Source organism: Aureobasidium pullulans, assembly GCF_000721785.1.
Source record: "Aureobasidium pullulans EXF-150 unplaced genomic scaffold scaffold_1, whole genome shotgun sequence".
NCBI classification, from domain to species: domain Eukaryota; kingdom Fungi; phylum Ascomycota; class Dothideomycetes; order Dothideales; family Saccotheciaceae; genus Aureobasidium; species Aureobasidium pullulans.
The window spans coordinates 858742-879946 of record NW_021941021.1 but is presented as its reverse complement, the minus strand read 5'-3'; the positions used below and the strand labels follow the sequence as shown (position 1 = coordinate 879946).

The window sequence follows — 21205 nt, the reverse complement described above, 5'->3', positions numbered from 1 at the left end:
ACATTGATTGAATCGATTTGCAGCTATCATTCTAGATGTTTTCATGGAAGAAGAACAAGTAGTCTCTGCTTTGCTCGATACTGGCTGTGAGAGCTTTCGCCAAAGCATCTCTCTAGACATATTCTCCACGGTCGTGTGGACAGATGGATGGTTTACAGGACACCTCAAAGCACATCACACATGTTTTCTCATGCCTTATCGCAAAGTCCAAGTGAACATGACAAGTCAAGTACAACAAGCAAGAGGAAAGGTAAAGTAATGAAGAAAGGGAAGGTTTGTTTTGCATTCCCTATTAACAGTATTTGGATGTGTTTGACCATTCCCATGATTTGACGTAGATCCCTCTCAAAGGGGACACTCGGGTAGTGAGTAAATTACAGTGAAGCATCAATGGCGTCCCCATCATGCACTCCAGGAATAAAAAAAGATGTAACGCCTTGCGAAAAAAGTGTATAAGAAATTTAATCCCAACATCAATCGACCTCTAACGTCGTCTCTCAACTCATCGATATGCTATTGCATCAACCTTTTTACAGGAGAGCAGCGGCACCGAGAGCGAAAGCACCGAAAGCACCAACACCGAGCTTGGCAGCAGAGCCCTCAGACTGGGTGGAGGTAGGGAGACCCATGGTAGTCTGAAGAGTAAAGTTAGCTTGGTTCGAGGATTGGAAAATTGGTGCGGCGTGAGTGAGTTTGCACTTGATGCCAGTCCTGTCGCATGCCACGTGGGATAGGGTTCTCTGAGGACGAAGAAAACCCCGTCCAAAGCGGCAATTGAGAAGAATTGAACCAAACGCAATAGCCCACATGCGGATACCACAAAATTACGTACCTCGTAGGAAGTGGTAACGAGCCATGACTTGGAGACGGCGCCGTGGAAGGTGTTGGTAGAGGTGTAGGTGGTGGTAACGTTGCTGACGGTAACGTCAAAGGTAGAGGCGCCCGAAGGAAGAGAGTAGGAAGAAGTCTGGCCCTGGGTGGAGGTGACGACGGTGCTGCCGAGAAGAGTGGGGGAGACGGGCTTGTGGAAGGTGTTGGGGTACTGGTAGAAGATGGTGGTGGTGTGGATCGAGGTGGTGGTCATGGAACCCGAGGCGCTGCCGCTGCTGGAAGCGGAGGACTGGCTGGAGGAAGTGGCAGAGGCGCCGGAAGAAGAGGCGCTGCTGCCGGCCGAGGCAGAGCTGGAAGAGCGCTCAGTGGCGCTGGAGACGGCGCTGGAAGCGGCAGAGCTGCCAGATGAGATGGCCGAAGAAGCAACCGACGAAACAGCGCTGCTGATCTGAGAGCCCTGGGCGGCAGCAAGAGCGGCGAAAGCGCCGACGAAGACAGCGGAGAACTTCATGGTGATTTCCCTGGAGGTCGATGGACGAGTTGGACGTCGGGTCGATTGGGAGGTTGATGGGGGAAGGAGGGGACGGAGAAGTAAAAAGGAAGCGAAGTGGTGGGCGGGAGGTTGGTTGTTTTTCTCAAAGATCCCCGTCGTTTCCTCATAAATTAGCTTTGGTGATTTGGGGCCTTGCCTCGTCCCGCACTCTTCTAAACCACCTGAAAAAGCCTCTCCGTCATGCGTGCACAACACAGACATCCTTCCGAGTTAACCGTGCATCTACCCCTGTTACGCTGCGCTTCTTCGTTGCGACGAGGAGAAATCTGCCTCTTCGGGTAGCATCTGGTTGACTCGAGCCATCGTGATTGGCCATCTTTTAATCGCGCAAGCCAGCCTTACTCAACAAGGAAACCCAAATCTCGGCAAAGAATCAACGTCAAAACCGTGAACAAGAGCCTCGACCATACGAGACAGCTTTTGATGCTCCCCAACAGGAGCCATCTCCTTCAGGCAACATGTCGTCTGCTTGCAGTTCTGTTTCGATGGTGGTCAGCAATCACAGAGCTTTCGCCGTATGAGTTGCTCGTCCAACCACAAGTACCCGTGCTACTCCGCATTTTCCATCAGAATGCGGGCAAGGCTATGACCATCGACTTGGCTGATACACACCGCGCAAAATTGCAATCATCAACTGCTTCAACGCTTCCAATTTGCTTGCTCTGCCAATTAACTAGTCAATGGCTTGACAGGAACCTACAACACGAAGCTGCGCGTCCTATTATGCTCTTCGATTGGCCGTAATGCGTATCGCATGCGACTGACAGCATGGTCAGCACTGAAGGTGCCGTAATGCGCGCGATTTGTGGTCTCGCAAGTCACGGTCCGCAAACACCAAGAACGCCAGCGGCCCTATCTCGGCGCCGTGGTATCCGCCCTGAAGGTCTGCTCCGGGGGGATGAACTCGGCACGAACTTGTTTGTTTGTCTCATCTCTCGAGGCCGGTTTTGAACAAGAACGGCCGTTGTCACTTATCCGAATCTCGGGTATGAAGCACTCCAGATTTATGTTATGCTTCATCTGGTGATAATGCTGGGGTATGACAGGTGCTGTTGACATCTGAGCTCGACTTTGCATGTTTTCTTCTTCCCTGCCTCGCATGCATCCTTGTCACAAGAGGGCTGGTTCTGCGACTGGCCAGCCTCATCATCGAGACAATCCAGGAACACGAAACTCGGATTGAAGAGCGTGGCGCCGAGTGCCGGGAACAAGCTGGAGCCCCGAGCTCTTGGCTTGCTGGGGGCCCAGTCCAGCCATCTCAACCCACACTGATTTGCCAAACTCCAACAAAACATGCTTGGTCTTTCTCAACAACTCTGGGGAGTACGTCCTCGCTGTGTATCCTGCCGCATTCCCATCTTGTGTCTTTGTCAAGGACCAAATCAAACACAGCTGCGCTGAAATCGTCCAATTGCTCATAGGCCTTGACCTAAGGCGTCGATACGGACAACAGCGGGGCTACCTCGTAGGTCCGATATCGTGCCCGGAAATTTGCGAGCAGATCGCGAAGCAAAAGCGTCGCGCTAGATTGAAATATTGGTTGGTAGTTTCTCCAAGAGCAGGACTGATATTGAAGTGAAGCATTGGCTGTTAGGAAGGAGACACTAAGCGGTTGCTCAAAGAGCAAGTGATGCTCACGCTGTCAGAGTACAAATTAGCCGTCGAATCCGCATCTGCAATTGCGTCTCGATTGATACAACGCTCACGGGGTGTGTGAAATTTGGCAATGCTCAAACATGGACTGGGGCCCTCGTAAGGTCGGGTTCGAGCTACCTGATGATCGTTCTGAAGAGTCCACGGTATGCTCTGCCAGGCCGGTCAGACAATGCTCATGCTTGGAGCACTCTGGGAAATCTGCTGTCATCTCGAAGCCGACGCATATCTCAGGCATTGAGCGAGCATTGCATGCAGCTTCGTACCGCATGGCTTGTTGACCGTTGCTCATGGTGCAGACCTACGCGGATGCTCATCTGTGAAATTCGAGAACTATATACGATATTGCCGAAAAATCTCTCATCAATAGGTTGCGTGGCCCAATGGCAAGGCGCTTGACTACGAATCAAGAGATTCCAGGTTCGACCCCTGGCGTGATCATTTTTTGCCCGTCTGCTGTCCATCAAAAGGGAAACCTCCATTTTGGCAAATCAACTGTTACCATTTTTTTGCCTTGTTGTTGCTGAGATTTTTGGCTCTCGTTTTGTTCCGGCTTCCCAAGCTTTGCATAGGCTATCCAGTACCGGTAAGTCATCGTATCCCCGTACCACTTCCTACCTTTTCTTTTCTATCCTCTGGCCGTCACGACTACTCCAAAGACTCTTAAGATGTAAGTCTGTAGTTTTTACAAGGACAAATGCCATGTAGGCCCTACTGAGGCTCGATTAATAACTTCCTCCCGGATTCTTGCACATCTTTGTGTCCACGTTGATGGAGAAGAAAAGCTCATCCATATTGCCCTGCCCTGGAAGAAACCTCCAGAACTGATGTTGTATACCACACAACACTTATATTCATCTTTGTCAAAAACCGCAAGATCCACCAAGACTTTTACCTCTTCTATAGTACTTGTCTTCTGACTCGATCTTTTTCTGTCTGTATTTGTGCCTACATCTACTCGCCTTGGTAAAATAGGTTCTGGGGCGAGATCCCTCCTCCAGCCAGAGCACTCAAAACTTTGCAAATATTTCATGCTCCTACCATCTTTCTCTCAAAAGCAAACATAGTGCCAGACATCTCTAACGATATATATCAAGATTGGAACGTAGGCAGCACAGATGCCCTTTAAAATTTTCAGAGGCTCGGACGAAGAAGACGAGAAGCTTTGAAACCGCAGAGGAGGAATACAGCGACTGTCGATTGGAACGAAAGCTCATCAAGCGCAAAGAAAGCAAAAGGGCTGAGTGTGAAACGATCAGTAAATCAAGAAGTACTGATACCAAACACAGAAAGAGGAGAGGAAGAATATTCGCGGACAAGTAGCTCGAGTAAACCAAAGAAGCAAGATATCAACACACAAGGAAGAAGGCGAGATCGAATCACCAAGCTAACAGCTTACCAAGAACTATCCATGTAGAAGGATACAAAGCAAAGTACATCAAACAAACACGCACACGAAAAGTAAAGCGGGAATGATGTTGTGTATGAACAGATTTTTGCTTTGTTATTTCTTTTGCTGGCCCTTTTGCTCGAAACAGCCTACTGCTGCCAGCTTTGAAAAAAGAAGAAGAGTAAAACTTCCCGAAGAATCGGAAAGCTTGTTGTGCTGGGGGTATACTAGTGAAGAAGGAGGAAATCTTGTAAAAAGAGCCCTTCCTCTGAGAAAATGAAGATCAGAAATCAAAAACGCCTCTCTTGCGGAAACAGCAGAGATTGTCCTTCTTTTTGTTTATCCCTGTATTGTTCGCTTTTCCCAGAGATGTAAAAAGGTGGAAATGGAGGAAAGTGGAAAATTGGAATGGAAGAGTTGGCCAAATTGATGCCAGTAGATCAGTCATCATCGATCATGATAGCACCGTCATCCTCGACGACGGTGACATCCTTCTTCTCTTCGGCGACCTTGCCACGCTTGGCGGTTTGGTCGTTGTCGAGTTCTGCCTCGTCAGCCGAACGCTTGGCTGTTGTGCGAGTGGGAAGGTTGTGGCCATTGGATGGTGCGGAGTCGGTAGTTGTCGCTGTGACGGCAGGCGTCTTCTTGGGGATGGTTTGAAGATCGGGGACGAGAGTGAAGGATTCTGATGTGGCGGCGGCTGCGGACGGATCCAGTTCCCTGACAATTTGTTAGTATCGGCAGTGCTGATAACGAGGAGACAGCCAAAACTTACATGTTCGAGATGGACAACTCAAGGTTGACACGCTCGCCCTCGTCGCCTTCGCCACGAATGATGACGGTTGAATCGTTGACAATGTTGATTTCAGACAGAGTCTTCTCGAGGTTGTCGTTGTCATCCATGGCCATGTCAGGGTCATACCAGACTCCTGCATTGTTGCTGACCTCGACCTCGTCTTGGTTGTAGCCAAGCTTCTTGACAAGAACGTCCTTGACGAATGACTCAAGAGTAGTCTTTTCGGTGTTGATGACAAGTCTAGCGTAGGCAGTGGCACAAACACCACAGTCGGGTCTTGGTGGGCGAAGAGATTCCTTGTTGATGACACGCTCGGTCGATTTTGTCAAAAAGACCATCTTTGCCTTGGCCCAATCGCCACGCATTATCTTGAAAGCCTGAAGCACACACAGAGCTGCCGTGGTTGCGTTTGTGGTGGCGATGGCTGGGATGATGTTGCCAGCCATTTGCTTGATGTCGAATTCAGACTTGGTCTCGATGCCGAATGTAATGGAGCGGAGGTTGGCGGCGGCGGCCACAAAGTCGAGAGTATCTCTGTCATCCTTGTCAAAGGTCAAGATCGGAGGAGCGTTACCGGTTTCTTGCGCAGCTCGTAGCTTGTCCAGACGGTCGCTCAATCGAATCAGGCTGTCGGCGAAGACGGCAAAGTTCTCTGCCAATGACCAGTCCTTCTGATCATCCGCTAGCGTTTGACGGTCAACATTGGCGGCTTCGGCGTTGACCGTCTCGAAATCAAGGGCGGTCGGCGGCTTGCGCATTTTCCACATGTCCTCCATACCGAGCAGTCGCTTGATGTCCTGAGTGAAGACCTTGTCGAAGACCTTTTGCGGGAACTCGGTCGAGCCCATTGATGCGCGGATTTCTTTCAGGGCAGCGGCCTCCTTCTTCAACTCGGCGATCTCTTCCTTGTTGTTCTCGTCTGATGTGTGGTCAAGATCTGAGGCTTGGTCCTCGCTGATTCCAAACAGCTCATTGAACAGATAACTCTTGGCCCAGACGATACAGTGGATGGGCTGACTCGGCGTGCTTCGGATGGTGCAGACGGGGAAGGATTTGGGAGTCTCTTTCGGGGCGCAGTCGTAGCATTCCGTCAGGCGCTTGCGGATGGGTTGGACCTGGCCATTGAAGCCGGTGGTGCCACTCTCGATCAACGGTACGTCGGCAGCAAGGCACATGCGGTTGACATGGCGGCGAGCGTCGAGGTTGTCGAGGGCGTTGAAGACGATAACGAAACTGCGGAACCAGTCGACATTGAATTGTGGGTCTTTGATGTTTGCGTGATGTGCCTCGATCTTGACATTCGGGTTGAACTTGGAGGCGGCCTCGCGGGCGACCAGAGCCTTGGACTTCTTGATGTGTGCATGACGGAAGAGGAACTGGCGGTTGAGGTTGGACAGGTCGATTGTGTCGAGGTCGACGACATGGATCTCGCCAAAGCCGGTGCAGACGAGGTTCTTGAGCAGTTCGCAGCCGATGCCACCAGCGCCGACGACCAGGATGCGCGCATTCTTGATGTTGGCGAACTGCGCGCCGAGAGACTGCTTGAGGAATCGTTCGCGAGGCATGGTGCTGTGTGGATGTGCTGTTGAGAGTGGAACGTCTTATCGGGGATGTCGCATGCGAGGGAGTAAACAATGAGCGTCTTGACAGGCGATAAGAAGGTGAGATGGAGCGTGTTGGTATTGTGGTTCGAGGACAAGGTGCCTTCACTCAGCTGTCCTTCAATTGTCGACCCCGGAAAAGAAGTGTTGCGATGACGCGCCCAAGAAGACCGAGGTTCGATTTGCTGTTGCTTTGCAAATGGCACCTTCTGACCACTTCACTTCAATGATTTCGAATGGAAGAGATTACAAGAAATAGGCAAATTGTTCCAGAGATATCGATGATAATTGTTTTTGCGTGAGAAACTTGACCTGTCGCGACCTTCTCCAAAACGACGTGTCGCAAGCTCAAATTGGGAAAGAGTAACTTTTGGCAGCCAATCGCGACGCTTCCTCCCCTGCCTCTCACTCTTATTCTTGCCCATTCTGCACCACTAATCCTTCCTTCACCTTTATCCTTTATCGCTCCAATTGCCCATCAATCATGTCCGATGATGAGGTCGATCATGAACTCCTCGAACTCCTCCGGCAATCGCTGCTAGGCTCTACACAAAAGCCTGACGACATCACTTCCGACACCAAGGTTTTGCGCCATGCTGAATTTATCTACGACAATAGCATTGATGTGAACATTGACGCTCGTAGTACAAGAGCTGCTGCTCAATTGATCTGGTCACAGATGCAGCAACGCAACTACAGTACTGAGACTTGGTCAGAGCATGAACTACATCCAAAGTCAAAGGATGAGGCCACTCTCAATTTCATCTTTGTCATGGATCTCCTCAACTTCAGCTTCTGGAGTGAGAAGTCTGAGGACGAGAGATTCGCTGTCGAGTATCGTGGCAAGAAGTGGACTGGCTACTGGAGCTTGGTAGCATGTCTGCAGAGGGCTCTTGACGAAGGTAAATTTTGAATTTGTCTTCCATTCATTGCATTCCTGCCCAATGTCCATTTCAATCATCCTATACAAGCCACAAATATGCACAGGATCTTCTTCGTCTCTCTCACACCCTCTCAGATATTCCAATCACAACACCCTCCTTCTATGCCGATGAGTTAGAGTGTCCAGACGAAAAACTCGCATACGTCTTCCGCTCCTCGACCGAAGAAGAAATCCCATTGCTGCAAGAAAGAATTGATTGTTTACGGGAAGCCGGTCAGGTGCTTGAAGAAGTCGGTATTTATTCCTGTGCTGTCATGAACCAAACTAATCCTTCCAGGACTTCGATGGCAGCGTCGCCAACCTGATTGAAGCCGCTGGTAACAGTGCAGGTAAACTGGTCAACCTCCTGTCTCATCATTTCTCTTGCTTCAACGATGAATCAAAATTCGAGAAACGAACGGTCCGCATTATGAAGCGACCTCAGATCCTGGTGGCCGATATCTGGGCTGCTTTTAATGAGGAAAGCTATGGCGAGTTCAATGACATCGACGCCATTACCATGTTCGCCGGTAGCTTTTGATCTCCTCCTCTTCCTCTCGCTTACGACCTGACACCATGCTAGATTACCGTGTACCTCAAATGCTTCACACACTAGGTTGCCTCACCTACAGCCCACCGTTGGACAGCATTGTCCGTGCACACCAAATTATTCCCCATCACTCACCATACGAAGTTCAATTGCGCGGCTGCAGTATCTGGACTGTTGAGATGATCCGAAGAGAGATCATCAGAACGAATCCTAGTGCCAAGGTCAATGCCATCTTGATCGACTTCTTCCTGTATGATCTGGCCAAGGAGAAGGAGAAGGCTGGTGAACCGGCCATACCTCACCATCGAACTAGGTCGATTTGGTATTGATGGACGAGGGCAATGTTAACCATGGTTCTTTCGTTCTGGCTTGTTCTTTACGCTGTACTCGAGCACTAACAATGGTACATAGTGTCGGTCCGACTGGGATGTCTTCACGAAACTAGCTGTCGCCGGGGTGCGTTACGCGCTGCACAAACATGAGCAACTTAGGCCGGTTACCTACCAACAAATAGGTTGCGTGGCCCAATGGCAAGGCGCTTGACTACGAATCAAGAGATTCCAGGTTCGACCCCTGGCGTGATCATTATTTTGCTCGTCTGTTGGCCATCCATGCGTGCTGCCGACGAGGTTTCCTTTTGCCAACTGTAGCGGGACTTCCAAGATCACGGCCTTGTAGGACAGCTGTATCTTATTATTAAACGTTTTGTAACCTGCGAGCTTGTCAATTCGCTGAGCCGTTACAAGTACTTGGCTTAGCTATGGCCCTACTTGGTCAGGGTGGTACCCATAACCATTGCTTGGAACACATACGACGATGTTGTGCCAACACCACGCTGTTCTCTGCTCTTTGCTACCTCCAGGAGTACTTGATACATAACCCTGTAACGGACTGGTGTGCTATTCGGACCAATAGTGGTGCTTTGCTGTCTCAATATGGAAATGTTATTTTTCACAACCACTTTTTCAGAAACTGGGCATGATCCCTTGTGAAACGAGTCACCCAACAGCATTCAGCCTGTATCGTACCACTTTTTACCACTGCACAAGCTACAAGACACAGGCTGCTGTTAAAATGTTCTTTGGTACAAAAAGAGCAGACATCACCCGGCAGATGCTCTTCGATACTGTCATGCTGATGTCAAGCACAGTTAACAATATACATTATGGACTACAACCACATTCGTCCCAATAACATGGTTGTATAGTGTAATGGTTAGCACATCGGATTCTGATTCCGGTAATCCCAGTTCGATCCCGGGTACGACCTTCTCTTTTGCGTTTTTGCGCACCTCGAATCGGTCCAGAAACAACAATGCAGTGAACTCCAGAGACGGTTCGATGATTTCTGTTTTGGAAAGCAGCGTTTCGTGACTTCCCTCGTTGTGCTGTTTCGATTTACAAAAGCCAAGAGTGACGGAGCCAAGCCAGCTGACAGCTTGCGCCAGAGGCCTGTTCTCGGTGGCTCTCTCCTGATCGCGCCATCTCTTCTTCTTTTGCAACACACTCTCTCTCTTCTTCCACAGTCTCACCTTCCAAAGTCGTAGAACTGTACAATAATACGACGGTGAGTTTTTGATTTCCCCGATGGGATGCCCAACGATGCAATCAATATTTGTTGCAAAGCCACCGCCTCTTCGGCACGCGACTTCCGAGTGTGACGTGCCGACTTCCATTGGATTGGATTTGGTGAAGAAATACAACAAACACCCTCTGGTCGGCAAGAACCCATGCCGAGTCACTTTTCATAACTGTCTCCCTCTTCGGACTTTAGGACTTTAGACACAATCCCCTCCGAACTTGATATCTAATAAGTACAAGAGGCATTGCCACTGATTATAATTTCCTTATCTGCTACTCGTATTCTTTTCTCCCCCATAATTGTTTGCTGCAAGTCATATCGTCATGGAGGACGATAACGCGACCACATTGCAGCCTATCCGTACTGGACGCTCAGCTCGACAATATCTATCACGAACGCAGTCGAACAAATCGAACAGGTCTACTAAATCACGATCACGGTCTGGATCACGACCAAGTCGACCGAGCAGTCCTCTGCAGCGACTCACCTCGGCAAACTTTATCGATGACCATGGTATCTACCACCATCACGCCGACTCAGACTACGAAGAAGAAATCGAAGAGCGAGAATCAGAGCATGGTGGCAGTGATGACTTGTCACCACAGTCAAGCTCAGACCTTGAGAAGGAGAAGGAGAAGCAAGAGCCGGATGAGATACCAATGGAGCCATTCGGTGCAGAAACCGCACGCGACCTAGAAGCACAGTCGGAGAAGGAGGACCCTCCTGCATTATCGAGGAAGTCCACATCGAAATCAGTCAAGGATCCGAATCTGGTAGGCTGGGATGGACCAGATGATCCAGAGAATCCCAAGAACTGGGGCAAGGGCAGGAAGTGGGCGGCGACTCTAGTCGTGTCGTCCTTTACCTTCATATCTCCCGTCTCTTCCTCGATGGTCGCACCCGCCATCGGAGTCATCTCTAGCGACTTCAATATCACCAGCACTGCCGAACAACAACTGGTCCTGTCCATCTTCGTCCTGGCCTATGCGATCGGTCCACTGTTCTTGGGGCCTATGTCTGAGCTCTACGGTCGTGTTAGAGTTCTCCAAATCGCCAACGCCTTCTACTTTGTCTGGAATCTGGCTTGTGGTTTCGCGCAAAATAAGTCTGAAATGATGGCTTTCCGCTTCCTCGCTGGACTGGGCGGAAGTGCTCCTCTTGCTATTGGTGGTGGTATGCTTAGCGACTGCTGGAGGCCAGAGGAGAGAGGCAAGGCGATAAGTATATACAGTTTGGCACCCTTGCTAGGGCCTGCTGTCGGTCCGATTGCTGGTGGTTTCATTGCTGAAAACACGACATGGAGATGGGTGTTCTGGTCCACGTGCATTGCCTGCTTCTTCATCCAGCTTAGTGGTGTTTTCTTCCTACAAGAGACATATGTGCCTGAGCTCCTGAAGCGCAAGAAGAACCGTCTGATCAAAGAGACTGGAAACACAAACCTTCACACCGAATACGACGACCCAAATCGCAAGTTGTCTGTTCATCTTAAGACAGCCTTCACCCGACCTTTTGTCATGATTGGTACGCAACCAATTGTCCAATTCTTGGCCATCTATATTGCTTATGTATACGGTCTCATGTATCTGGTGCTGTCTACATTTCCTGGACTATGGACTGGCATCTATGGCGAAAGCACAGGCATTGGTGGTCTGAACTACATCTCTCTCGGTCTAGGTTTTTTCCTTGGTACACAGATTGGCGCACCCTTCAACGACTACTTCTACCGCCGTCTGAAGAAACAAAACAACAACGTTGGCCGCTCTGAGTTCCGCGTGCCTCTCATGTTCCCTGGATCTGTTCTAATTCCCATTGGACTCTTCATCTACGGCTGGACAGCAGAATACAAGACTCACTGGATAGGTCCTAACATTGGTGCTGCAATCTTCTCCGCCGGCAACATCCTGGTCTTCCAGTCCTGTCAAACCTATATCATCGATAGTTACCAACGCTATGCTGCATCAGCCGTTGCGTCGACCACGGTTTTGCGATCGCTTGCAGGCTTCGGCTTTCCGCTCTTTGCACCTTCTATGTATAACGCGCTTGGCTATGGGTGGGGTAACTCGGTGCTTGGGTTCATTGCTGTTGCCCTTGGGTTGCCAGCGCCTTTCATACTTTGGAAGTTTGGTGAAAGATTGAGGGCGAGAAGTAAGTTTGCTTCCGGAAGTTAAGTGGTATACAGTACATAGCTTCAACAGAAACTGCATTAATTCAAATATTCACATTCCGTACCTTTCGAAGAGCAACTGCGAGTACCGAGACATCAGGACGTGGCGTAAGGCTCCTGCAAGCAGTAATACCGTCTATCGATACCATTGCCGGCATGGTCAGCGGTGCAAAACAGTCTCGGCAAGGCAGGATAGCCATTGCAACAACAACGTCCCACAAAGATTGGCTGACGCAGTCTGATAGCTGTAGCTACCGGTATACATTGCTTGGCTGTTATCACAGTCTCAAATCTGGGGAGTTCGGTGGCAGAAGGTTTTGAGTTTAAGCCACATGACGGCTAAAACCCCTGGACCTCACCCTGAAACACAGAGCTCTCTCACGAGAACTAGAGAACCACAAAACAACATGACGATCTGTACTCATACTACGCACGAGTTACTCACATATCGATGATGGCGACTTTGAGAACAATCAACTGCAAGGCATGAGCTAGCTCCCTCCTTCAAAGTCTGGCCATATTCGCGCAACTCGTCTATTTTCCAAATCCACAGCACGCCTTGGAGCCGTTGCTCAGGAGCAGGAGGTGAGTTCACCGTTGCGACAGCTGCTATCGATGGCGGATTGCAACGTCTTGCTGCTTAGAAAAGAATCGCAGTAGTTAGACGAACATGCGCCGAAAAGATCGTTGATGTTCGTCTCCTGAAAGAACGGTCAACAAACAGGGAGTCTCGTATTCTTGTGCTTGCATGTTCTCGACCATCGAAAGCACTGTGGAGGATTTTCTGAGGATCTCCCGTGTGGTGCGGTGATCAAGACCGAGCTTGAATTTTGCAAGAGAGAGAAGGGTTTTATTGATGAGATCTCTAGGCAGCCTACACCACTTTAACTCGTGGATCACCATCTTACACGCGACTCGCTACTGACACGCTCGAGTTTTGTGTTGGTGGAGAGCAGAAGGATTGGGTTTGGTGCCTGGCTTCTTCCTTCTGCAACCAATCAAGGGAGCCCCCTGTGCCAAACGGGCGCTTGATCGGCACGTGCACAGACCTCAGGAGTGCTTCTTCCAGCCGAATCTCTCTCCAAACCAACCTGACTTGCGGTTCAGTTCATCCACCTAAGCATCCTCGCCCCTCTTTTGACAGTGGCGTTGCAATTTCAATCTCGAGTCCATACCGTTTTGGACCGTCGGCCGTAGATGCATAACGGTAAGTGTGTGCGTGCCATGGATGCCCCCAAGCCGGTAGTAAGTTCAGAGGCACGACTCGGGAGATGACCTTTTTATCAAGGGCCGTTTCCCTCTCTCATTTGCTTCCTCTCTGTTATACACTCTTTCTCTATCATTATCTCGTGTTCGTGTTTTTCTTTAACAGCCATTTCCGGTTGTTAACCACTTTCCTTTACAAGCAAACCGTGTTTGCGTCCTCTCATTTCGGCTTCGGCTGTCCTACACTCATTCTCAACGACGATATCCGGTACAACAGCATTGATTGTCTAATATCGTTATCGTTATCATAATCGATATGCGTGTAACATCTACTATCACCGGCACTGCTGCTGCAGTAGCTGCCTTCTCTGGCCTGGCATCTGCATTCACCGCCAACGCAAAGACTAACGTCGTCACATACTGGGGTCAAGGTCCTAACCAAGGCAGTCTTCAAGATGTCTGCAAGAACCCCAACGTTGACATTGTCAACATCGGCTTCATCAATGTCTTCCCTGACCAAGGAAAGGCTGGCTGGCCTGGCTCAAACTTCGGCAACGCCTGTACTGCCGACGTCTACACCTACAAGGGTACCAAGACCCAGCTCTACTCCAATTGCCCCAACATCGGTACCGATATCGCCATCTGTCAACAGGTCTATGGCAAGAAGGTTCTTCTGTCCATCGGTGGTGGCTACCCTACAAACTACTTCATCAACAACGATACTAGCGCTGCCAACTTCGCAAACTTCCTCTGGGGTGCTTTCGGACCTGTCAAGAGTGAGTGGACTTCGACTGGTGGTCCTCGTCCCTTCGGCGATGCTGTTGTTGATGGATTCGACTTCGACATTGAGAGCGAGCTCTCTTCCGCACCTGTTGTCAACGGCAAGGCTCTTACCAACTACAAGACCAACGGCTATGTCAAGATGATCCAAACGTTCAAGAACACTCTCTTCCCCAAGGATTCCATGAAGCCTTACTACATCTCTGGTGCACCTCAATGCATCGTCCCTGACGAGCACTTCGCCACTGTCGTCGCCTCCGCCTGGTTCGATTTCCTCTTTGTCCAGTACTACAACACTGCTGCATGCTCTGCTCGCCAGGCTGTTACTTCCGGTACTTTCAAGGGCTACAACGACTGGGCTGGTGTCAAGTCTTTCAACACTGATGTTAAGCTTTACGTCGGTCTTCCCGGAAGCACTGCTGCTGCCAGTGATGCCAGCTACTACCTTAAGCCTTCTGAGGTCAAGTCTCTTGTAAGCAAGGTTTACAGCAACTCCAGATTCGGCGGTATCATGGTATGGGAGGCTACTTATGCTGCCAACAATGTCATCTGTAACAGAAACTACCTTACCTGGATGAAGCAAATCCTCAACGCTCAGGCTGATGGCACTACCCTAAACACTGTCACCAGCCCTTGCCCTGCTGCTCCTATCTCCAAGGACGGTACTTGCGGTGGCTATAACGGATACACTTGTGCTGGATCTGCTTTCGGTTCATGCTGCTCCAAGTACGGATACTGCGGTTCTTCAGCCGATTACTGCAGCACTGCCAACTGTGATTCCAAGTTCGGCAAGTGTGGTGTTCTGTCTTCCTCCAGCTCTTCCAAGAAGGTTTCGTCTACTTCAAGCAACAAGGTTTCTACTTCGAGCAAGAAGGTCTCATCCAGCAGCAAGGCTTCATCTTCTGCCAAGATTGCTTCCGTCTCCCGCGCTGCTAAGTTTGCTGCTGGTGCCAACAACTCCACTCTTCTTGCTGGTACTGGCTCTGCATCTGCTATCATCGCACCTTTCGGAACCGGCATCGCTGCTGCTGCAGGTACTGGTAACCTCATCGGAACTGGCGCTACTACTGTCGTCGTTCCCGAGACCATCTACGGAACTGCTCCTGTCTCTGGTGCCAGAGTCACTCCCTCGGCCGGTTTCCCCCAGGTCGCTCCTTATGCCAACTCGACCAACCCCAGATTTGGTAACGCTGCCAACAACGCAAACAATGCCAACGGTGCTGCTGCTTCTCAGGTTATTGTTGACACTACAATCTTTGTTACTCGCACTGTCTACCAGACTCAGATCCAGACAGTCACTGGTACCAACGCTCAGGGCTCTGCTACCACTGATTACGTGACTGAGACCGTCCGCGTCTACACTACTGTCACTCCTGTCGTCACTCAGATCTCGGTTCCCAGCTCAAATTCGAACAACGCTAATGGTGCTGGCGCTGCTCAAGTTGTGGATACCACTATCTTCGCCACTCGTACTGTGTACCAGACTCAGATCCAGACAGTTACTGGCACTAATGCTCAGGGTGCTCCCACCACTAAGTATGTGACCGAGACTTTCCAAGTCTATACCACTGTTACTCCCGTCGTTACTCAGATCTCTGTCGCCAACAAGGCCAATGCTGGTAACTCGAACTCTGGAAGCTCCTCTGGCTCTTCCGAGTCCACTGTCGCCGACAACAGCGGCAAGAGCTCCAACGGCGACACCATGCCCGCCCTCAACAACGACATCCGCTACAGCGCAGTCACCCAGACCGTCTACAAGACCAGTTATGTCACTGCTACCATCCGCCAATCTGTCGTCACATACACGACTTCCTATCCCATCAGCACCATCATCAACTACGCACCCACCAACACCAACAGCATGTCCAGCACCACAACAACAGTCAAGACCACAAAGACATTCACCGAGACAATCCGTGTTGGCGGTGCCTCGAACGCTCCTTTCGCCTTCAACAACGCCACTGCCAACATTTTCGCTCCCAGCGGCACTGCGATCATCAACGCCGCATACACCCCTAACGCCGCTGCTGTCTTTTCTTCTCCTTCCGCCTCCATTATTGCTTCTTCTTCAGCATCCCCAGTCGTCATCTACCAGACTCAAACGATCGTTGCCGTGCAAGCTGAAGAAACCACCGCTCTTGCCGTCGCCGCCGCCGGCCCCACCGCCGGCACTGCCTCAAACAGCCGTATTTACGGTGCTGGAAGCAACAGCACTGCTGCTTTCGATCGCTCGGCTTTGGAAATGGAGATGAAGGCTGTCATGAAGGGTGCTGCCTCCAACGTCCACACCGATATCGGACTTTGCGTGTTGGCGCTGTTTGTCGGTGCTTTCTTCGTCATGTAAAGGAGAGTGTTTTTGGAATAAGTTTTTGTGGAATGTGTGTGGGAAGGACGCTAGTTTCGTTCGTGGAGAGAGAGAGAGAGAGAGGGTGGTNGCTTTGAACAATTTGGAAGCATTGTGTTGCCATCTTGGTGACTTGAGCTCTATATCGCTCATCCACACCACACCATTTATCCGGGTGCCATAACCTGCGTTCCTCTTTCAACTCGTGCAACGTGAGGTTTGCATTCTCGTACGATTGCGCGAGATCTTGAGAGGGTGGCGGTGGGATTGCGGTCACGGATGCGAGGTTTTGGGATAGTCGGTTGCATCGGTCACGCCAGAGGTTGAAGTTGCGGGTAAGTTCGAGTTGGGTTTGGTGATGGAGGAGTTGTTTTCTCCTGTGTTGTTGATCGGTGTTGATGGTTGTTCTGTGCTCATCACGATGGATCTGCTCTTGTTGTTGTTGTCGGATATTTTGTCTTGATGCCTGTTCGGCTAGCATGTGTCGTCTTAGCTCTTCTTGTTCACGGGCTTGTTGTTGGGCGAGTAGGCATCCTTCTTCCGAGTCTCGCAAGAGTTGTTCTTGTTGTCGTTTTGCAGCTTTTCGGGCTTGTGATTGCTTGATAGAGTTGATGAGGAGGGCTATGGTGATGTATAATATGTTCAGCAGGAGGATGGCGCCGAAGATGATGAGAACCAGCTTTATTATGGCGAAGAAAAGAATCGCAATGCCGTGGAGGACATAGAAGAGGAAAGAAGTGATGCTTTGGCCAACATGATGGAAACACTCGACGAGCAGATGCAGTGCCCGGGATGGGAAGTGGATGATCCGATTCCATGCGTTTCGGAGGAAGGTCAGTATTGTGTTCGAGAGGTTGTCCATGGCGACCGAACATGAGAGGCAAGCAATGATGAACTGGGATACTTGGATATACTTGATGCGAGAATTGTTGTTCGAGAATGCTGAGTATAGTTCGCGCCTATGGTTGGACAGCGGTCATTCTGTCCAATCACTGTCTGCTCAATACTGCGGGCAAGCGCTGGGCATTCCCAGCAGGCAAGTACGCGCCAACAGAGTGACACTGATATGTGCAAGCATAATTTCTCATTCAACCATGCCGTCAAGCGAACACAGAATATGTACAACAAGTATGTCCAGCCCATCATCCTCATATCATCCTCTTATCCCACCCTTACGAACTGCCAACAACCTTTCCACTCAAAAAAGTAGGAGCCTTGTCGGAAAAGTTCTTGACATCAGCCATGACGACACCGGCGGCCTCGGAAGCCAGAGCCTTCTTGGAGCTCTCCTCGCTGTCCCACTCGAGGATGGCTTGCACGCAGTAGTCGCTGTCGGGGCCGAACTCGACGACGCTCCAGCCCTTGAGGCCAAAGTCGGACCATGACTTGTAGGCGAGGGGCATGTGGGTGGAGAGGTAGTAGTCCATGTTGAAGTTGGTGCCCTTGGGGTAGAGGACCTGTGGGGGTGGATGGTGTTAGTTTTTGTGTTGTGTGTGTGTGTGTGGGAGGATTGGTGGAGTGGGCCTTACGGAGGAGCTTGCGGCGGGCATTGTGGTGGTGTTGGTTGATCTGATGGAGTAGTGGAGTGGTTTGGTGATTGGTAGAGAATCAATTGACAGTGATGGTCAAGAACAAAGGTGTGAGAGCGGTATGCAACTTGTTTACCGAGAGCGACCGAGTCACTGAGACAGGGCAAAGTGGGGTGACAAGCTGCCATGACGCGGGGTAATCTAAAGCTTACAAATGCCTGTCCATCATTAGACTTGTCACCCTGTCCTGCCCCTCCTCCCATCCTATCATCCTTCCATGCACTTCCGTTCGTCCTTGCTGCGTCTTGTCTCCTGCTTTGCCATCGTATATACTGTACATTCGAGTAGACTGCGAGTGACACCATATTAGATACGAGCTGGACGACCTTCCAGTCGAGAATTCTCATCTCCGCTAAACTCCGTTCAAGCTTGGACAAGCGCTCTTCTCGGCTTTTGCTTCAAGCCTGCATTTACAAGCTCCAAGAAATCGTACACATCGTCTGGAGCAAGAATATCAAGCACTGGATTGAAATGCAAAGAACCTGTCAAGGAATATGTTTTCTGGCATCCGGATTATTGGGTAGGTGCTTCAGACACACAGACAGGAACTGACAGAGATGGCAAAACTGTTCTTTCAGGTGCTGCAACCACTCTGCAACGAGTCAAAGCGGTAGTCATGTATCATACTGTCATTGGTATACGTCCTAGTCCTCAATACTGCCTCCAACTATACGAATGTGGTTTCTGGTTGCCCTGTAACGATGACATCGCCAGACGCTCTTCTCAATCCCAAGTCTTGTCGTGATAACCTCAAAAGAATGTTGACTCTAGTTCTCCATCCCCTGAGCCAGCTTGCTCATCCTCCTTCGTCATACTGGTCAGGTTATCAACTGCAGTTCCTGGAACCTCGATGTCTTCTCCATCCTCTGAGACAGCTTGCTCATCCTTCTTGATCATACTGGTTGGGTTGTCAACTGCAGTTCCTGGAACCTCAATAGCAACATAAAGGCCAGTGAGTTCTAACACGCTGCACAAAGCGAGTTCCACGCTTCCTCGGGCAACGCCATAAAAGGTCCGTGAATTGTCCTTAGTGTTCAAGATGACGGCTCTCCAAGCGAGAGGCTCCGCGTCCCCGTCATGGCTCTGCGCAAGTCTGCGTTGCCATTGTTTGTCAAGCACGTAACCTCCATTGTTGTCAGAGTCCAGAAATTTTCTATTGCCATCGTGCTCGCGCTCGCACTTGACCAGAATAATCCAATGCTCGTTGGGATAGAGGAAGTCGATGTTTTCTGTGTTTCGACATGTTAGTTCGTTATTTGTCGAAGAGAAAGTTCATGTCAAATATACGTTGGATTTGGGCACGCAGCCCGGTGATAGAAGAGTTGCATGGAGGCAGAAGAGGAACGTTTGCTGCAGATTGTCTGGAGCCTGTCGTTCTGACCATTTTGATTCTGGATAGTGGCAATCGTCTGGGCGATGAGGAATTTTTCATGTTGTCGGATGGCTTAGGCGTTGAGGGGACCTTCATTCTCATTGTTGACGGAGTGTGTGTGGAAAGGTGGGAGAAGTAAAGTCGTGATGTGTGTGGATGGATGACGTGCAGAGCAACAGAGAGATATGAGATCAATAAGCCTTGGTTATCGGATGCTTGATTGAGTTTGAAGATAGTGTGTCGTTGATGGAGAGATGAGAAGGTGAGCAAGTCTGGCTTCGAGATGATGAAGCCGAGTGACTGAATCCTCGAGGCAAGAACGATAGACGATGACGATCGTCATCGTTTGGGACTTTCCACAGCGACGCTGCATGGCCATGAGTGGGAACGACGTTCCGCGGCTCTTTCCTCATGTTAGTCCTCTCAAAGGATCCACCTCTTCCCAACCGGAATGATGTCTATTAGCATTGTACATCAAGAACAACCAAGTTGCAAAAACAAAGACCTTCAACAACTTCAGCAAAACAAACCTTCTCACACAGCTCAAAGTTGTACATGGGAGGAACATACTGATAAATCAGTTTGATCTTTTGAGGAGTGGGGGCAGTAGCGAGTCTCCGAGTTAAACTAAGAGTCTCGCTCTTCTCAGATCAGAGTGGAGACAGGAGCAAGACCCTACACCAGACTGCTCTTGCTCTGAGGAGAAGTTGTAAGGATTAAGTCAGTATATGGAGGCTGTTGTGAAGATTGTCACTGACGAAAGCCAAGGCAATGGAATGAGGAAGGAGCGATCCACTCACGTACGGTTTCGACCGCACACTTCTTTGAAGCGCAAGTTCTTCTTCCCTCCAGCAGCCTTCACATTTGAGACTTCTCGTCCAAACCATCTATCACGCCTGCCACCCATATCACCGTCTACGCCATCTACGACCGTGCTCTCCATCTTCAAGCAACCCACAACAGCCATCCAAGCAAACATGTCCTGGAGTGTAGCAGCCTCTCCCCAAGAGATGATCTACCCCGTTCCGGAAACTCGCTGGAACGAGATCAACCTCAAGGTGCAGATGTTGGAGACTCTCACATCGCGCCTCGCCATACTCTCTGGTTTTCTCGGCATCATGTGCGCCTCCTTGACCTTCCTGAGACCTCACAGATTGGAACATCATAGCCACGAGATCATGTATATATGCTACTGTACTCTTGTAGCTATCTTTATTTCTCGCATTGCTCTGCTCGTAAGCTTGGCCGTTGTGGTCTGGTTCCGCTGGTATGATCTCAACAACTGTAAAAGCTCAGTGGTAAGACAGCCACGCTCCATGTTGTCGGAACATTACTAACACAACAACAGCTGGAGAAGCAAGAGCCAGAGAACGAAGTCACTACAGAGCGCTCGTCCACGAAGGCTGTCTCACCATCTGGCAACATCCGCAAGTCGTCCCTCAGAAAGGCTGCCTCACCGGTTCTAGACACCACCCAGCCTTATGATATTGAGAGCGAACTCCTCGACGATGATGAGTTTGACAGTGACTGGACTGTCTCGGAGGCCAGCGAGGAAGACATGTCTACCTCCGACCTCGATACAGAGGACTGATTGAGAATGTTTGCACATCTTACGGACCAAAACCAACTATCTTCGACTCGAACAAGGGAGGTTGAGGGAAGAGAAGAAGAATGGTTGAGACATGAAAGGTTATACGACAGGGTTATGTGGAACAGACGATATTTCAACCGTGGATGGCAAACAAAGATTTGTCAGAGGTATGATTAATAGCTTTGGGGATGAAGGGATGCCATGTCGAAGTAGAAAACATCAGTTCCCGCACGCAACCAACACTTTGCCCAGTTTCCTTCTTCTCAGATCCGTGATTCATGA

The 21205-nt window shown here is 50.1% G+C and overlaps 10 protein-coding genes across 10 annotated transcripts; 4 read left to right on the top strand and 6 right to left on the bottom strand.

Moving 5' to 3' along the window:
• Positions 1-309: 309 nt before the first annotated feature.
• Positions 310-1375, bottom strand: M438DRAFT_341189 (uncharacterized protein). Its single transcript, XM_029904453.1, has 2 exons — positions 833-1375; positions 310-635 (listed from the first exon to the last, which is right to left on the bottom strand). Exons 1-2 carry the CDS (start codon positions 1340-1342, stop codon positions 531-533), a joined length of 615 nt encoding a protein of 204 aa, XP_029765603.1. The 5' UTR covers positions 1343-1375; the 3' UTR covers positions 310-530.
• Positions 1376-2452: 1077 nt separating this feature from the next.
• Positions 2453-3071, bottom strand: M438DRAFT_341188 (uncharacterized protein). Its single transcript, XM_029904452.1, has one exon. It carries the CDS (start codon positions 2801-2803, stop codon positions 2531-2533), a length of 273 nt encoding a protein of 90 aa, XP_029765602.1. The 5' UTR covers positions 2804-3071; the 3' UTR covers positions 2453-2530.
• Positions 3072-4519: 1448 nt separating this feature from the next.
• On the bottom strand, positions 4520-7145 carry M438DRAFT_401525 (uncharacterized protein). The gene is made up of 2 exons (XM_029909549.1): positions 5203-7145; positions 4520-5147 (listed from the first exon to the last, which is right to left on the bottom strand). The coding sequence occupies exons 1-2, from the start codon at positions 6786-6788 to the stop codon at positions 4868-4870; spliced, it is 1866 nt and encodes a 621-aa protein (XP_029765601.1). The 5' UTR covers positions 6789-7145; the 3' UTR covers positions 4520-4867.
• Positions 7146-7238: 93 nt separating this feature from the next.
• On the top strand, positions 7239-8952 carry M438DRAFT_341186 (uncharacterized protein). The gene is made up of 4 exons (XM_029904451.1): positions 7239-7726; positions 7843-7997; positions 8045-8276; positions 8330-8952. Exons 1-4 carry the CDS (start codon positions 7309-7311, stop codon positions 8623-8625), a joined length of 1101 nt encoding a protein of 366 aa, XP_029765600.1. The 5' UTR covers positions 7239-7308; the 3' UTR covers positions 8626-8952.
• Positions 8953-9816: 864 nt separating this feature from the next.
• Positions 9817-12107, top strand: M438DRAFT_341185 (MFS multidrug transporter). The gene has a single exon (XM_029904450.1). The coding sequence runs from the start codon at positions 10201-10203 to the stop codon at positions 12043-12045; it is 1845 nt and encodes a 614-aa protein (XP_029765599.1). The 5' UTR covers positions 9817-10200; the 3' UTR covers positions 12046-12107.
• Positions 12108-13341: 1234 nt separating this feature from the next.
• M438DRAFT_341184 (glycoside hydrolase) lies at positions 13342-16465 on the top strand. Its single transcript, XM_029904449.1, has one exon. It carries the CDS (start codon positions 13564-13566, stop codon positions 16369-16371), a length of 2808 nt encoding a protein of 935 aa, XP_029765598.1. The 5' UTR covers positions 13342-13563; the 3' UTR covers positions 16372-16465.
• Positions 16322-17388, bottom strand: M438DRAFT_6122 (uncharacterized protein). The gene has a single exon (XM_029910208.1). The coding sequence runs from the start codon at positions 17231-17233 to the stop codon at positions 16364-16366; it is 870 nt and encodes a 289-aa protein (XP_029765597.1). The 5' UTR covers positions 17234-17388; the 3' UTR covers positions 16322-16363.
• A 155-nt stretch (positions 17389-17543) lies between these two features.
• On the bottom strand, positions 17544-17921 carry M438DRAFT_330412 (uncharacterized protein; the record flags this gene model as incomplete). Its single annotated transcript, XM_029903315.1, has 2 exons — positions 17544-17828; positions 17901-17921. The coding sequence occupies 2 exons, from the start codon at positions 17919-17921 to the stop codon at positions 17544-17546; spliced, it is 306 nt and encodes a 101-aa protein (XP_029765596.1).
• A 789-nt stretch (positions 17922-18710) lies between these two features.
• Positions 18711-19434, bottom strand: M438DRAFT_330411 (uncharacterized protein; the record flags this gene model as incomplete). Its single annotated transcript, XM_029903314.1, has 2 exons — positions 18711-19189; positions 19248-19434. The coding sequence occupies 2 exons, from the start codon at positions 19432-19434 to the stop codon at positions 18711-18713; spliced, it is 666 nt and encodes a 221-aa protein (XP_029765595.1).
• An 875-nt stretch (positions 19435-20309) lies between these two features.
• On the top strand, positions 20310-20923 carry M438DRAFT_330410 (uncharacterized protein; the record flags this gene model as incomplete). Its single annotated transcript, XM_029903313.1, has 2 exons — positions 20310-20630; positions 20681-20923. The coding sequence occupies 2 exons, from the start codon at positions 20310-20312 to the stop codon at positions 20921-20923; spliced, it is 564 nt and encodes a 187-aa protein (XP_029765594.1).
• Positions 20924-21205: the final 282 nt, after the last annotated feature.